Source organism: Erigeron canadensis, chromosome 7 (assembly GCF_010389155.1).
Source record: "Erigeron canadensis isolate Cc75 chromosome 7, C_canadensis_v1, whole genome shotgun sequence".
NCBI classification, from domain to species: Eukaryota; Viridiplantae; Streptophyta; class Magnoliopsida; order Asterales; family Asteraceae; genus Erigeron; species Erigeron canadensis.
In genome coordinates, this window is record NC_057767.1 from 32188280 (window position 1) to 32203393 (window position 15114).

Genomic DNA, 15114 nt, shown 5'->3' on the forward strand with positions numbered 1-15114 from the left:
CTAAAACCTTTTAGTTCTTTCATTTTCCTCAACAAAAAATTACGGAGTAACATTTTCATGAACATCAACTTTTTTTTCCCCTTATATAGTTATATATATGTTTTTGGGATTCTCTTGCTGATTTTAATGATATCTTTATGTAAATATGAGTGGATAATTTTTTTTTCTTATATAACACTTATCTTTTCGTGTCAATTAAGCTTTTCGCCTAATTAACATTTCTGGTAATTTTAAATTTTTTTAAATATAATGACATTTAAATATATAACTTTTAGTGTTTGTGTGATACTTCATTTGCCACGTCATTATTTGCTTATGTTCCGTTCATATGTAAACATTTTTTTTTATCAATTTTAAATTAGCAAATAAAAAAGTCAAGTACAAGATTTGAAGTCATGACCTCTAAATAAAGCACAAACCATTTGATCGAACTTAATATTTTCTTATTTTAATCTGTCTTTGTAAAATATTTAAACTAGATATTTACATTATCAAATTCACACATATATTTTTTTATATTCGATTTATATTTCTTCTCTTTACTTTTATATCTTCTTTTTTGTTTTTTTTAGAATCTATCTTATGTTCATTCCAGATTTTACATACATAACAAGCGTATAATATCAAGTCATGTATTATATATTTTCAAGTAATGAAACTATTGTATAACTATTTTATAAGTAATGAAAGTATCAAATAATATAATATCATGTCACGTATATATTATATATATTCAAAACATCTGATCATTCAATCCTTATTGATTTAAACCAATTTTAATCAACAATTCCTTTTCTTAATTATTAACTTACTAGATTGTATCCGTGTAATACGCTAATAAATATATATAACTAATAAAATACTAATATTTCATGATATTGTATTGATAAATTGTAAATGAAAGAGTTGAAAAACAATAATGCTATATTTGTTTACATATAATTAAATGAGTTAAAGTATATGTAGAAAAAGAATTGCATGATGTACATATAAAAAAAGAATATTTAATTAGTGATCAATATTTATCCACATATCTAATCTTCATATTATATTTATATCATTTTATAAATTTAACAAATATAAATAAAAGATGTTGAAATTTGATCATAATGTCTTTTTTATAATTTATTATTTTTTGATTATTTTAGACACTGTATATGGATCGAATATATGTTTTATTTAATTATCATAAGATACTAATGATGTAAAGTTAAATATTTATATTAATAACTTGGGCAGTAATTTTCTTTTATCAATTAAGTAAAATTTTTTATAGGTGTCCAGATCTAGATATAACTCTTCATTTTTAACCATTTATAGATAATTTTCCCAAATAAATATGTTACTTTCTTACTTTGTTGCGCATGGTTATGAATGGTTGGAACACCTCTTGAGTATTATACGTTTTTAGTTTTTTTTTTTTTTTTTTTTTAAATTTTAAAACGACAAGTGTTAGATATTAATGATTTAAATCGCAGCAGTGACATCTAAGGTGAGTAATATGCTGAAAGTTGGAACCTAAGCACTCCTGCAGAACAACAAGAGGTAAATCCCGAAACCATGATCAAAACTATTTAGCTATATATCTAATCTAATCCAATACAATTATATATATCTATTATGTAATAGAAAAAACTAGGTTAATTTCGTACGTTTTTATATCTTATCTTTTATTGACCGTTCATAAATTATATACGATATAGACACGATAGAACTTGAAGTAAATGGCAATATATCATAAAATATTACAAAGAATAAGTTGTGAATAGTAAATGAATTAAACATAGATTATATAAAACATAAATTCAATTTAAATTGTCAAAACCTCAATAAAAACAATATTTTTCATGATGACTCGTTATGTAACAAAAATCGGCTAATTGAGATATACTATAAATCACATGTTTTGTTCACATTTACATCCATAAACGTTCCACTCTTTTACAGTGAAACTATTTATAGGTTTACATACTTGTAAGCGTTTACATATATTCTAATGACTTTTTTTTATAGAGTTTAGTATGGGGAGTGTATGTAACTTAAGCTATTTTTTTTGTAACTTTAATCCGGTTCATTATATGTAATCAACCCTTTGAATGGTTCGAGGTCCGGTCCGGTTCCTAAAACATTGCTTTTTATAATCAATCTTTTTTCATATAGCATGTAATTAACTCGAATTAGAGGAACCAAAGACGATAATTATAAGGATAACAATAAAAAGAACACTAACAACTATCATCATGATTTACACTGTTTTGCTAAAAATATTGGTCCAAAAAGAGAAGAGATATTATCGATAGTGTGTCAAAGTTTTTCATCTCCTAAGAAAAGTTCCAACATAGGATATTAACCACTGCATCTTGCCACTAAGCATTTAATACTCGAAATCTTACATTTTGTATAGTGTGTCCTAGATTTTACTGTTTGGATGCATAAAATTAGAACAAGAATTAAAATATAATGTAAATGAAAATAAATGAGTTAAAAATGCCATAAAAACGAAACTCCGAACCTGGCTTCTTTTTGTTTGAATAAAATAAGAAACAAAAGTTTTGTTACTTTCTAAAGAATAAAATTTTTTTTCAAGAAAATTTTGTTTCATTTTCTCGCCGACCAAAAAGTGTACAAAGTAATTTAAAAAAATGTTTTCTTTTCTACTGTTTGTTTGCTCTCACTTGTTCATACGGATAGGAACCAACATAACCAATAAATATGGCACATGGTAATACCACCAGACAAAAGTCAACCCCACCAAGGTATTAGCAACGACGTCGCCGTTAATACTCTGACACTGACAAGGGGCCCGCTAATTTCTTTGCCAAATTTACCATTACAGGCATGGGGGCCCTCACTATTAACGGTGATGTCGCCGCTAATAGTCTTCCTGGTGGTGTTACCCCTTTTGACTTGGTGGTATTATGCTCCTCGATAAATATATACTTATAATAAATGTTTGAATTAAAAACAGAAAAATGATTGGGATTGTATTATAAAGAAGAAATAAATTAAACTCATTATGACTTCTTTTTATTTAACTATTTGTTTTTTGAACAACAACTCATTATGACATCTTACTAAATACAAAAGATTGTATGCATGTATGATCTCTCGATGATTCATGGTATTGAAATTATAATTGAAACAAGAATAATAATAAAAACGATAATAATGTTAAAATTCATGTTGAAGAGTAAGGTTGTATTCTTGAGTTAGTTTATATATGGAATGAAAAAAAAAGAAGACAAATAATAGATTTTAAGAAAAGAAAAGGAATTTCGGGGGTTTTTGATTTCCGTCCAAAATTGGCAGCAAAGAAACCAATTGATTATTTTGTGTTATTATTATACTAACCCTTGTCTATCATATTTCGCTTACATATTGGAAATGGTATAATTGTAAAGTTATCTATACTTTCCTTTTATTTTCTTATGCATTCAAGAATAAAAATAATTGATTTAGTTTTACTTTCTATACTTCTCTTTTCTATCCTTTTCATTTCTTTTCTTATAAGAAAAACTTGAGAATACAAAGTGAGTAATAATATGATGGCTTAAATAATGTAGTTTTTTATTTCAGTTCTTACTCAACCAATAGTCGATCACTTTTAGCACGATCACACTAAAACACTACTGTTACATATAACATCAAAATCGAACGTATCGTAATAATGTCGGCAATGCATAAACGAGAAAAGTGTTCAAAAGATTACTAGAACTAACCTAAATTAACTGTGGCGCTGAAATCAAATTCAACCATTTTATTTTTTTAATATGGTCTGTTGGTTCCAATACAGGTGTCAAGTTGTTTGACCGAAACGATATGAAATTCTAAACGTAGGATAAAAGCTAACATGTAAAGTTTTTTGAAATATACCACGTAAGCGCTGAGAGATAAAGATTTATATATGTATAGAGATACAGATAGAGATAGAAACAGAATGAAGGTTGATGTTTCTGAACTTTAATACAAAAGAAGCATGTTTCCTTAAATAATAGATCACTTACACTTAGAGTAACTTCATAGATTTCTAGCCAATTTTTTTTCTTCTTAATCCTAAATTTACATTTCTTCCGTAGTTATAAGGTTTTGTATTACATATAACAACTTGCTGAAATACTCGTACTCAACCAAAAGACACTTTTAGCACGATCACATTAAAACACTACTATTACATATACTATATAACACAAACAAAGATATTTACGGTCAAAGCTGGAAGGAAAAGACTTGACCAATTAAAATTGGACAATTAATATGGGGCGGAGGGAGTATAATATTAAGAAGAAAGAGAAAAAGTATTTTGATATTTCTATTTCATAATTAAAATGAATTACAAAGCGGGTGTTTTATATTCAAGTCAAAAAGATAACCGCCTCCTAACAAACTCTTAGTATATTTACACTTCTAGCCATCTATCTATTTTCTATTGATATATACTGCACTGCATTTGGTTACAATATAGAAGACATTTCATCAAGGTGTTCTTCCTTTGTGTTATATTTTGTAGTCCTAAAAGCATTCACTTTGGATCCAGACATCTTCAATGTAGATACACCTGGTGTATCTTCATATAACATCAAAACCGAATGAATTGTAACAATGCGGGCAATGCATAAACAACAAAAGTTTTCAAATGATTTACTAGGATTAACCTCAACTAACTGTGGCGCTAGTTTTCAAAAGTGTTCTCTTTGATCTTTCTTTTTCTAACTTTTCTTTTTTCTTTTATTTATTTTTTTTAAATTTTTTTTCATTTTGATAGTTCCTCTTATTTTATTTTATTTTTCTTTTAGAAACTCCACCCTTTTCTTATTTATTTTGTTTTTTTTGTAATTTATATATATACTAGATTAAACCCGCACGTTGTGCGGGACTAACTGATAACATAAGTAAAAAATACAATTACAGATAGTTACATTATTAGTCATAATATTAAAATATGTTCAATTACGACTGATTAAACAATAAAATTTTAGTTTATGAATATATGATATACGTCCAATATGTTTATTTTTTTTGAACGGCAAATATAATACACTACTAAATTACACAATTGTCAAGGATTGAACCTTGATCTATACTCCAAGAGGCAAGAGTCTTTACCACCCCACCTAAATGGTAATAACGTCAAATATGTAGCATAACTACATCAACAAACAAATTACAAACAAAACTATATAAACTTAGGTGTCACCAATAGAACATGGAGAGAGAAACATAAAAAAAGAAAAAAAGAATTAATTTAATTGGTGTATCTCATATTACAAGTGAGTTTGTATAATTTTGTTTGTAATTTGTTTGTCAATTTAGAATTTCCCATTTATAAATCATAAAAAATTGTATATCATTGTGAAAAAGAAATCCATTCATCAAGTTTTAAGAGATATACATGAAATAAAATTAAATTTAAATTTAAAAACTAAATTAGAAAAATAATGTTTAGCCGATTCCAAATATATATACTTACTATAACTTTAATATAATATAATTATTACAAACATAAATAAAAAATCTAGAAAAAATCCATCCATGATTTTAGCCGATATACATGATTATAACATAAGAATTCTATCCATCCATTCCATTAAGATATACTTTGTCGTCTTATTTTATTTTTAACTTTTTTTTATTATTACTTAATTAATGATGATGATTAGGCTAAAGTATAACTTTTAAATTGTGTTTTAATGATGATTAGGCTAAAGTGTAATTTTTTAAAAGTATGCTTAAAATTAGGAATTTAATGTAAGTATGACACCTAGGAAAAAATCCTACATACCATGATTTCATAATTGTCACATAATCAAAAACCTATCCTCTCTTAATTATATATAGAGATGTATAAAATATATATATTCTTTTAATATTTAATTATTAAAGAACCTATGTATACACAATATAAGGTGATTTTTTTATTTATGTCAATTTTTTATTGTCATTTTACACCTTTATAAACAGTTTTACACGTTTATTAAAAGAAAAAAACTATGTTTGATTTACATTTAACTTGATTCTTATACCATAATATGAGAATGGAAGAAAGAAAAGAATAACCCCAATCGATTTACATTTTTCTCTCTATATAATTAAAAGAGGATAGATTCTTTTTTATGTGACATTTCTCTTTTCGTGTCAACTAGGCTTTTTGCTTAAGTGTCATTTTTTTGTTGTTGTTGATAGTTTTAATGTTTTATTAGATATATTGACATTTAAATTTATATTTTTTTAATGCTTGTGTCACACTTCATTTGTCACATCATCATTTACCTACGTGGACATTTGCTTTTTTTTAATCAGTTTTAAATAGCAAATAAAAAAAGCCAAATACAAGATTAGAACTCATGACCTATAACTTTTAATATTATACACAAATCACTTGATCTAACTTAATATTTGTTTATATTTTACAAACTACGGTAAATATTTATTGAATATTAAAACTAATTAAAAGATAATATATTGTCGATCTTTGTAACTTATCTTTTTTTATTTCCCTTTGTATTTAATCATCCTTATACATGGAATATAGTTTAATTTAATAAAATATAAACTAGATTATATTGATAATTACATCTAATATTTTACTAACTGATTATATTATCAATGTTAAATTAGATTTTTACTTTATCAATTTCACACATATATTTTTGATATTTAAATCTATATCTGTAACTTATCTTTATATAACTAAGATTCTGTATTTTGATAATATATGAACGCAAAGATGTTTATATATGTTTTAGACCACGTCTTTTTATTAATTAAATGATAATTATCATTGTTTTAAATGAGATTTTTTATTATATTATATTTAATATATAGATCATAGAAAAAGAAATTTATGATTTACAAATATTTACGTTTTTCACCACTGGGTTAAATCCCAGTGGCCAGGGTTATTTTACTAAACATGCTATGCGAGTTCGAGCCTTGGTAGGTTCTCCTCGACGGTATTTTTCAATTATAGAGGTGGTATGGTGATAAAGGCTATTTAAGATCCGCTAAGTGCGAGACCCTTTCGTTGTGCGATTAGCACACATCATACGCGTCTGAGGTAAAATTCACTTGTCAAAAAAAAAACCCAAATATTTATGTTTTATTAGTCATGTTTTAACATATTTGATAATATATTTTATATATTTATAAATTATAATTTTATTATTTGCATCAGTTGTAAATTGGCTATTTTTTATACTATCATAAACTATGAATAATAATCTAATTATCAGTTAATTTTAGATTATATTCTCAGTCAGTACCGCACAACTGAATAATGATCTTCTTTCCTTTTTTCAGTCTTCATTGTTCATTGTTGTCTTTGGCACAACTGTTTCCTATTTAAATATCTACATACCATTTGAAAATTAAGAATGGGGGAACAGGTTGTTAGTCCCCTACTTGTAAAAGTTGTGGACTTGTTGTTTGGTGTGGCTATTAAAGAGTTTAGTTACATGTGGAATTGTGAAAAAAATGTTACAAAGTTAAAGAATGAAGTTAAAAACCTCATAGATATGAGGAAGAATATTACAGAACAAATAAAAGTCGCAGATCGTAAAGGGGATAATCTCAAACATGGTGTGGAAGACTGGTTAATAAAGGCAGGCAACGAAATAGCCAAGGCCGTAGTGTTCGTTGAACACGAAACAAAAGCCAACAAGACGTGTAGCACCCTTTACCATTATGGTAAGATGTCATCAAAAATGGTTCTTTCTCTTTCGCAGCACCAAGTAGAAGGCAAGTCTTACGAAAGTTGTGTCCATGTTGAAACTCGTGCACCCGGACCACTAGATGCATATGAAAACAAAGATCTTGATGGTATTGATACCCACAATTCAGCTTTGAAAAATATCATTCATGCTATTAAAGATGAAAGCATACAAATCATTGGAATCTATGGGGGAGGTGGTGTCGGGAAAACTACATTAGCAAAGGAAGTTGTTGCAAGAGTAAAATATGCTGATGTTCCATTTATAACTGTCTCACAAAATGTAGATATTATGAAGATTAAAAAAGATAGTGAAGATGCAACAAAGAGAATAGTGAAAGGGGAGAAGGTTCTAATCATATTAGATGACATCTGGGAGAAACTTAACCTGGAAGACTTATGCATTCCGTGCGGGAGTAAGCATAAGAATTCTAAAATTTTGCTAACGTCTAGAAACAAAGATGTGTGTGAGAAAATGAACGCTCAAAGTATAATTTTTGTCGGCTCTTTGCAACCAAAAGAAGCATGGATTCTTTTCAAACGTGTCGTTGGTGAAAGATTGGAGACGGATGATGTTTTGAAACCAGTTGCAGAGGAGGTGTTGAAAGAGTGTGGTGGATTGCCGCTCCTCATTCAAGTGGTAGGAAGTACTTTGAAAAGCAAAAACATCAGTTCATGGGAAGCAGCTCTTTCTCGACTAAAGAAACCTACACCATGGGAAATTGATCCTGATATACGGAAAGCATTTATTCGTTTGCAGCTAAGCTATGAATACCTTGAAAGTGAAGAGGTTAAATCATGTTTCTTGCTCTGTAGCATGTTTCCTGAGAATTATAATATACCGCTGGAAGCGTTGGTATACTATATGGTGGGTCTATGTAAGTTTGATGACCTTGAGAGCATGGAGGATGCAAGAGACAGGGTTCGAAATGCAGTGAATATGCTCACATCCTCTTGTTTGTTGTTGAATGTGGAGGCTGATGAAGGCTTTACCAAAATGCATGATGTTGATCATGATGTAGCATTGTTAATTGCGTCCAAAGATAAGAATAAATATATGGTAAAAGCGGGGAAATACTTGACAGAATGGTTACCAATAGACGACAACCTAAAAACCTACACCGGTATCTCACTCATGAACAATAATATTTCTAGGCTTCCTGACTATGAAATTCATTTATCAAGCCTTGACATTTTCCTCATAAATAACAATTGGAACTTGTCAATGATATCTGATGAATTCATTAAGGGCATGAAAGAATTAAAGGTTTTAGATTTGAGTGAGTGTCTCACACAGCTTCCACAATCATTGGAGCTACTCACCAAACTTCGCATGCTCAATCTTAGTGGTAATAAATCTTTCCATGAGATTTCTATTATTGGGAAGATGAAGGATCTTGAAATTCTAATTCTCAGTAAAACCGGAATCAAAGAAATTCCTCAAGAGATTGGTCAATTGGTGAAATTAAGGCGGCTTGAAGTTATTCGGTGTGATTATCTTTTTGATATAACACCGGGAGTGATATCAAAGCTCCGGAGTTTGGAAGAGCTGCGCATTGACCTTAATAAGATGAGTAAAGGAGTCAATGGTTGTACTGCTGAGGTTATGAAGTTGTCAAAGCTCACATATTTGGATCTAAAGGTGAAAAGTTTTGACCTTATTTCCGAAGGTTTTAATTTAAGACATTTGAAGGGATTTGTGATTCAAATCGGATATTTCTATGGAGGAAATGAGCTCAGGAGGCCAGATCGTAATCTAATAGTTTCAGTTAAACATCTTGTGATTCCATTATCAAATTGGTTAAAGAAACTGATTGAGATAAGCCGTCCTAATACAATTCTATATGAAATAGAAAACTTAAATAATATGATGCCGACCTTATATGATGAAGGTTTCAATAAGTTAGAGCGTGTTAAGTTATCTTCGTGCCCGAGTGTGTCATGCTTAGTGGATGATGACGATGAAGGGAAAACAAGGGAAAAGTACTTCATGGAACTAAAACACCTTTATTTGAGAAAACTAGATAAACTGAAGGTTGTATGGAAATGTCCAGATGAATATATAAGTTTTACCAACCTAGTGACGCTTTATATCAATTTTTGTAATAAATTAGAAAGAGTATTTACAGTGCGTGTAGCACAAGGCCTTGTCAATCTCAAGAAATTGGATATTCTCTATTGCTCAAGTCTAGAGGAAGTGATTTGGGATAATAATGGGGGTAAAGATGATAAATCTGAAAATGTTATTGTGTTCCCTTCTCTTGTCACAATCTCCCTTAATGTATTACCTAAACTCAAAAGCTTCTTCAAGTCAGCTAGGGATTGTAGAATCGAATATTCATCTTTGGTGAACGTTGAAATATATTCTTGTGAAAGCATGGAGATATGGGGATCTGGAATCCATAAAACACCCAATCTCAAAACATTGCATGGAAATTATGAGGTACGACTAAATGGACCTAATGCCATAAATGAAGCCGTGGAGCAATCTTGGAGAAAGTGAATGGTAATTATTCTATAAAATTAGTCTCTCGAAAAATATATGATACATTTCTCATATCTCTAATTTTTGTTACCTTGTTTATATCCATAGCAGCCGATGGACCTATTGCCATAAATGGAGCTGAAAAAAGTACGTTGGTTGATAACTCACTAGGAAACACATACATATTTGATATTTCTATGAGTAGCAGTAATCAATAAGCCATTAAAATTAATATGTTGGTTGACTTGGTTCATTGATACAGTTATTTTCGGAATAATATATATATAGTTGCTTCAGGAAAGTTCAATTGTATTTGTATGTCCTCTAGTTAATTTGGTGATTATGTCTGATATACATGAGTTGTAACCAGGTTTTTTTTTCTTTTTTTGCCTAAAAAAGTTGTTTGCTATTAGTTATCTACAAAATATATTGGGGGATATATGAAAACTTGAATCAAATGAACCAAATTAGGACGAGAAAGTGAAACTTAATTTATTCAATTGGACATAACCATGGCTGCGTTAATCTTAACTGAATGTACACCAAAGTTTACATCTTATTTTAGATACACCCTTTAATTCAATTAGTACGCTGCGTTAATCTTAACTGAATGTACACCAAAGTTTACATCTTATTTTAGATACACCCTTTAATTCAATTAGTACACATGCAAAATAAATGGGGGCTTGTATACTTGCCTTTGTAAGGCCTCTGCCAACCCACGACACCATCCTTCTTCTTTCTCACTGTCACATCAGCTTTTCTCTCCTAAAATACCTCTTCCTCACTCACTACCAACCCTACCTCTTCCTCACCCCTTACTCAACTTTTAATTATATACTATATACAAAACAAAACAAAAACAAAAAAAACAACAAAAGAATTCATTTGGCCCCACACTCCCTTCGTCGTGCCCCTTCCACCCATCGACCACCCTTCATCGACGAACCCCACGAACCACTTGCTGCCAATGGCTTCCTCATCGACGGAAGTGAGGAAGAGCCCACGAACACCCCGTTGGCTGAGGCCTAATGAACTAGTTAAAAAACCTGCGCTTCCCTGGTCAAACACATGTTAACAAAGCACATGTAATGTTAGAAAATAATTAATGAACATTATACTCTAGCTAGAATTCGATTATAGTCTTTTAGGTAACAACTTATTATTTAGGGTTTTGCTATTGTTAAGGTGCATTAAATAATTGTACACTTACCATAAAAATTAAGGAGTGGACTTTTGATATAAAAACGTACAACCTTTTTATGCACGTTAAGTGAAGCCCTAAGGGCTTCATTTAGCATTTTCCTTTTATTTTTGTTACCTACCAAAGAACGTCATTTATTAATTTAGTGCAATATTAAGAGCACACAAGTATATGTAATAATACTAAGAGAAATTGTCACAAATCGTCCCTGTGGTTTGCTCGATTTGCATTTTCGTCACTGTACATTTTTTTTATCACTAAATGTCCTTGTACTTTTCATTTTCATTGTCAACCGTCCCTAACACTAACAGCCGTTAGTTTGTCCCGTTAAACCTCTCATGTGCAATGCACATGAGGGTATTATCGTCAAGTTTGTAACGACAAGGACTATTTGTAATAAACACACTGGATTAAAAAATATCTTTGGATTCCTTCTCCCGCACAAACTCCGACCACCACATCTGACCGGCCAACCACCAATCTCAACCACCGGAAAAGTTCGCCGAAAACCGAGAACCACCACCCCACTATGGTTACAAAAACATTGACAAATGTCGACCATTTCAGTCTCGAAAACATTGACAAAACAGTGATGGTTCACGGTGGTGAAAAGTGGTAGTCTATGGCGGTTTTGAACCGAAACCGAAGAGAAAAGGTGGTGAAAAGGGTTTCTAGAAAGAGGGACGAAATGGGTTTGTTTATAAGATCATTACTTACGTTTCATACTTTCTTGGGATGTTATGGAGTCGTGTAGTGTTGGTTAGAAAACGAAACAACAACAACGGTGGCGGTAGAGTGGCGGAGCAGCAACAGCGACGATGGTTGTGTGATTGTGATTAAAGATGAAACCCTAATTGTTGTTGGGGATGATGGTCGTAGTTTTTTATGGTGAAAAAAAGCGACGACATGAGGCGTTGAGGGTGGCCGGAAGTTTGGCTGGTGGTGGGAGTGAGAGAGGGAGGAAGATGAGGTTTTGTCTTTTATTACAAATAGTCTCTCAAAGATGTTTTATCACAAATAGTCTTTATGGTTACAAACTGGAAGAAAATGCCCTCATGTGCAGTGCACATGAGGGGGTTTAACGGATGAAAACTAATAGTTGTTAGTGATAGGGATATCTGGCAATGAAATGGCAAAACCCAGAAACACTTGGTGATTAAAAAAAGTACAAGGACGAAAATGCGAATCGAACAAACTACAGGGACGATTTGTGATAATTTCTCTAATACTAATTAGAAAGTCATATAAAGTTAAAAAAGAAAATTTTTTTTTGAATAGAATGTAATAAAAATATCCTTAACTCTAATATATTGCCATTCTCGAAGACTCGAACGTTGCTGTGCAATAAAAATATAATAAAAAGAAGTAAAAAGAAAGAAATAAAAAGATAATAATTAAATCCATTCACTGATTTTATAAATATGTGGGTTTCCTTCTTTTATCCCACAAAAACCATTCACCAGCACTTTCAAAACCATACACAACAATAAATTATCAAATGCAAAACTTTTAAACACTTTGTTTAATTGCATTTACAATTACAAGAACAAGTACTCGCGTGTTGCGGCGGTAAAATGCTAAGGGTGATATGTCATAAAGTGTGATAGGTCATAGAAGGTTATATGTCATAGAGTGTCATAGCCAAATGTCTTAGTCGTACGGACTCCACCCGCAGATTTAAAAATCCGTCGAAAGTATATCGAATGACATCTCTAATGAAAGAGCATGAAATTTAAGAACACCCATATAATTTTTATATTTTATCGATGTGCGGTTTTTGAGATAAAAGATTTTAAAAGAATTAGAGAAATAAAATGAGTTATGGGGGAGAAAAAAAATTGTATGAATTGATATATGAAACATCATGTATTAATATATGTTTATTATTGAAATTGAATGTTGAAAGTTGAAAAATGAATTTGCATTAATATATGCATTAATATATTAGTAGATATAAATAGATATAAATAACTAATAATGTAATGGGAATGAAAGACAGCTGGAAGTGTGGAACCATTTTCTTTTTTATCATCTACACGCGTACATAAGTATACAAATACACGTTTTCGCATTTAATAATCAAAAGTGACACGGAGTAAATTAAAAAACTACAGCAACATATTTTTCCAACACATACATAATCAAAAGTGTGGGAATGTAGTGACGGTCACCAGGAAAAGTGTTGATGTTGGGATCGTGGCCGAAAGCGTTAAGTTGGGGCGGGATGTCTATGAACAAGACTTTGGAATAGGGTGCATCAAGTTGATGGCAGTTCAAGAACAAGAAAAAAAAAAGAAAAGTAGAAGGCACACATATTCACGCACGGGTTTTAATATATATATGGAACTAGTAAAGTTAACGTCAATCTCTATTTTCATGCCGTTTAACAGGGTCGTCCCCGAAGATTTATAGGTATTGATCGAGCGTCAAAAAAGGCCTCATAGGCTAAGCGCAACAAATTATGTCTATATATATTTTTTGAACAACGAGTTTATATTATATAAACTAATCTTTAAAAATGACAATAAATGGTATATCAATAAACATAACAAAAGTTATTCTTCAAGAAATTAAAAAAAATGCAAAATCATAAAATAAAAGTTTGCAATTAATCGTTATCTACATAAAATAAAAACAAAGAAAAAAGTATCACCCGCGAATTAAAAGAAAGGTTGGGACAAAGACAATTTGTGATCACAGTGACAAAATGAGAGCACCACTTGACTTCGATGATTATGACTGCTTTGACTTTTTTTCCCTTTATAAGACGGTAAAAGTTTTAATTTTATATTATATATAGGGGTTATGTATTGTAAAACAAATATTAAAGTAAACAAATAAGACAAGATCTTGACCTTTAGATCATGATTAAATTGATGTACGAAGATTCACAAAGCAATTGATACACGATGATTTTCATTATCCACGGTGATTTTGAGTGAAGAGAAACATATTGTTTTATCTGTTTTACTTTAATACTTGTTTTATTCTACCTAAAACCTATATATATATATATATATAACATTAAAAAAAAATCAGGCCTCCTAAAAAAACGGGCCTCGGCCCGTTGCCCACCCTTAAGACCGGCCCTGCCGTTTAGTACTTTAGCCTTTCTATCTTTACATGACTTCATTTCTTACACTGCATAACGTGCACAAGGGTTTAATATAAATAGAAGATAGAAAAATGTTAAATATATCCCTTACACTGCATAATAACGTGCATAAAAAGTTTCTACCAATGATGGAGCCAAGTTTTATACTTTGGATGGGCTAAAATTAGGGAGTGAAGCCTACTCGAAAACTATTCAAATTTGATTTGTAAAAAGATCGTTTTAAACCGAGCCTAAACGAGTTCGAGCCGAATTTAAGTTTAGTTATTGACTCGTTTCCTAATCGAGTCCAAGCTACGTAACAAGATTAAGCTTGCGAGCCTAAATGAGTTTATATATACATTTTGATTAACATATATATGAGTTATGATTAACATATATATGACTAACAAGTTTTTTTCAATGACTTTTTGATATTCAAACTTAGCTTTGATCACTTGCTAACCTCGAGTTTTAGCCAAACTCAAGTAAAACATTAAAAAATCAATATGCATTTGTATCTTTTTCAAATAGAAAAAAAAAAGTTCCAAAACTTCTTGTAAAAACATATGATCCAAAGTAACAATATAAGAGATAAAAAATACGAAGTAATAAATTATATGAATAAA

The 15114-nt window shown here is 30.3% G+C and overlaps 1 protein-coding gene across 1 annotated transcript; it reads left to right on the forward strand.

Annotated features, from left to right (window-relative positions):
* The first annotated feature begins 7370 nt into the window (after positions 1–7370).
* Positions 7371–10571, forward strand: LOC122609335 (probable disease resistance protein At4g27220). The gene is made up of 2 exons (XM_043782386.1): positions 7371–10211; positions 10299–10571. Exon 1 carries the CDS (start codon positions 7371–7373, stop codon positions 10206–10208), a length of 2838 nt encoding a protein of 945 aa, XP_043638321.1. The 3' UTR covers positions 10209–10211; positions 10299–10571.
* The last annotated feature ends 4543 nt before the right edge of the window (positions 10572–15114 follow it).

Excerpts from the sequence above, each read along its gene's own strand:
- LOC122609335 (XM_043782386.1), top strand. The coding sequence starts at position 7,371 with ATGGGGGAACAGGTTGTTAGTCCCCTACTTGTAAAAGTTGTGGACTTG.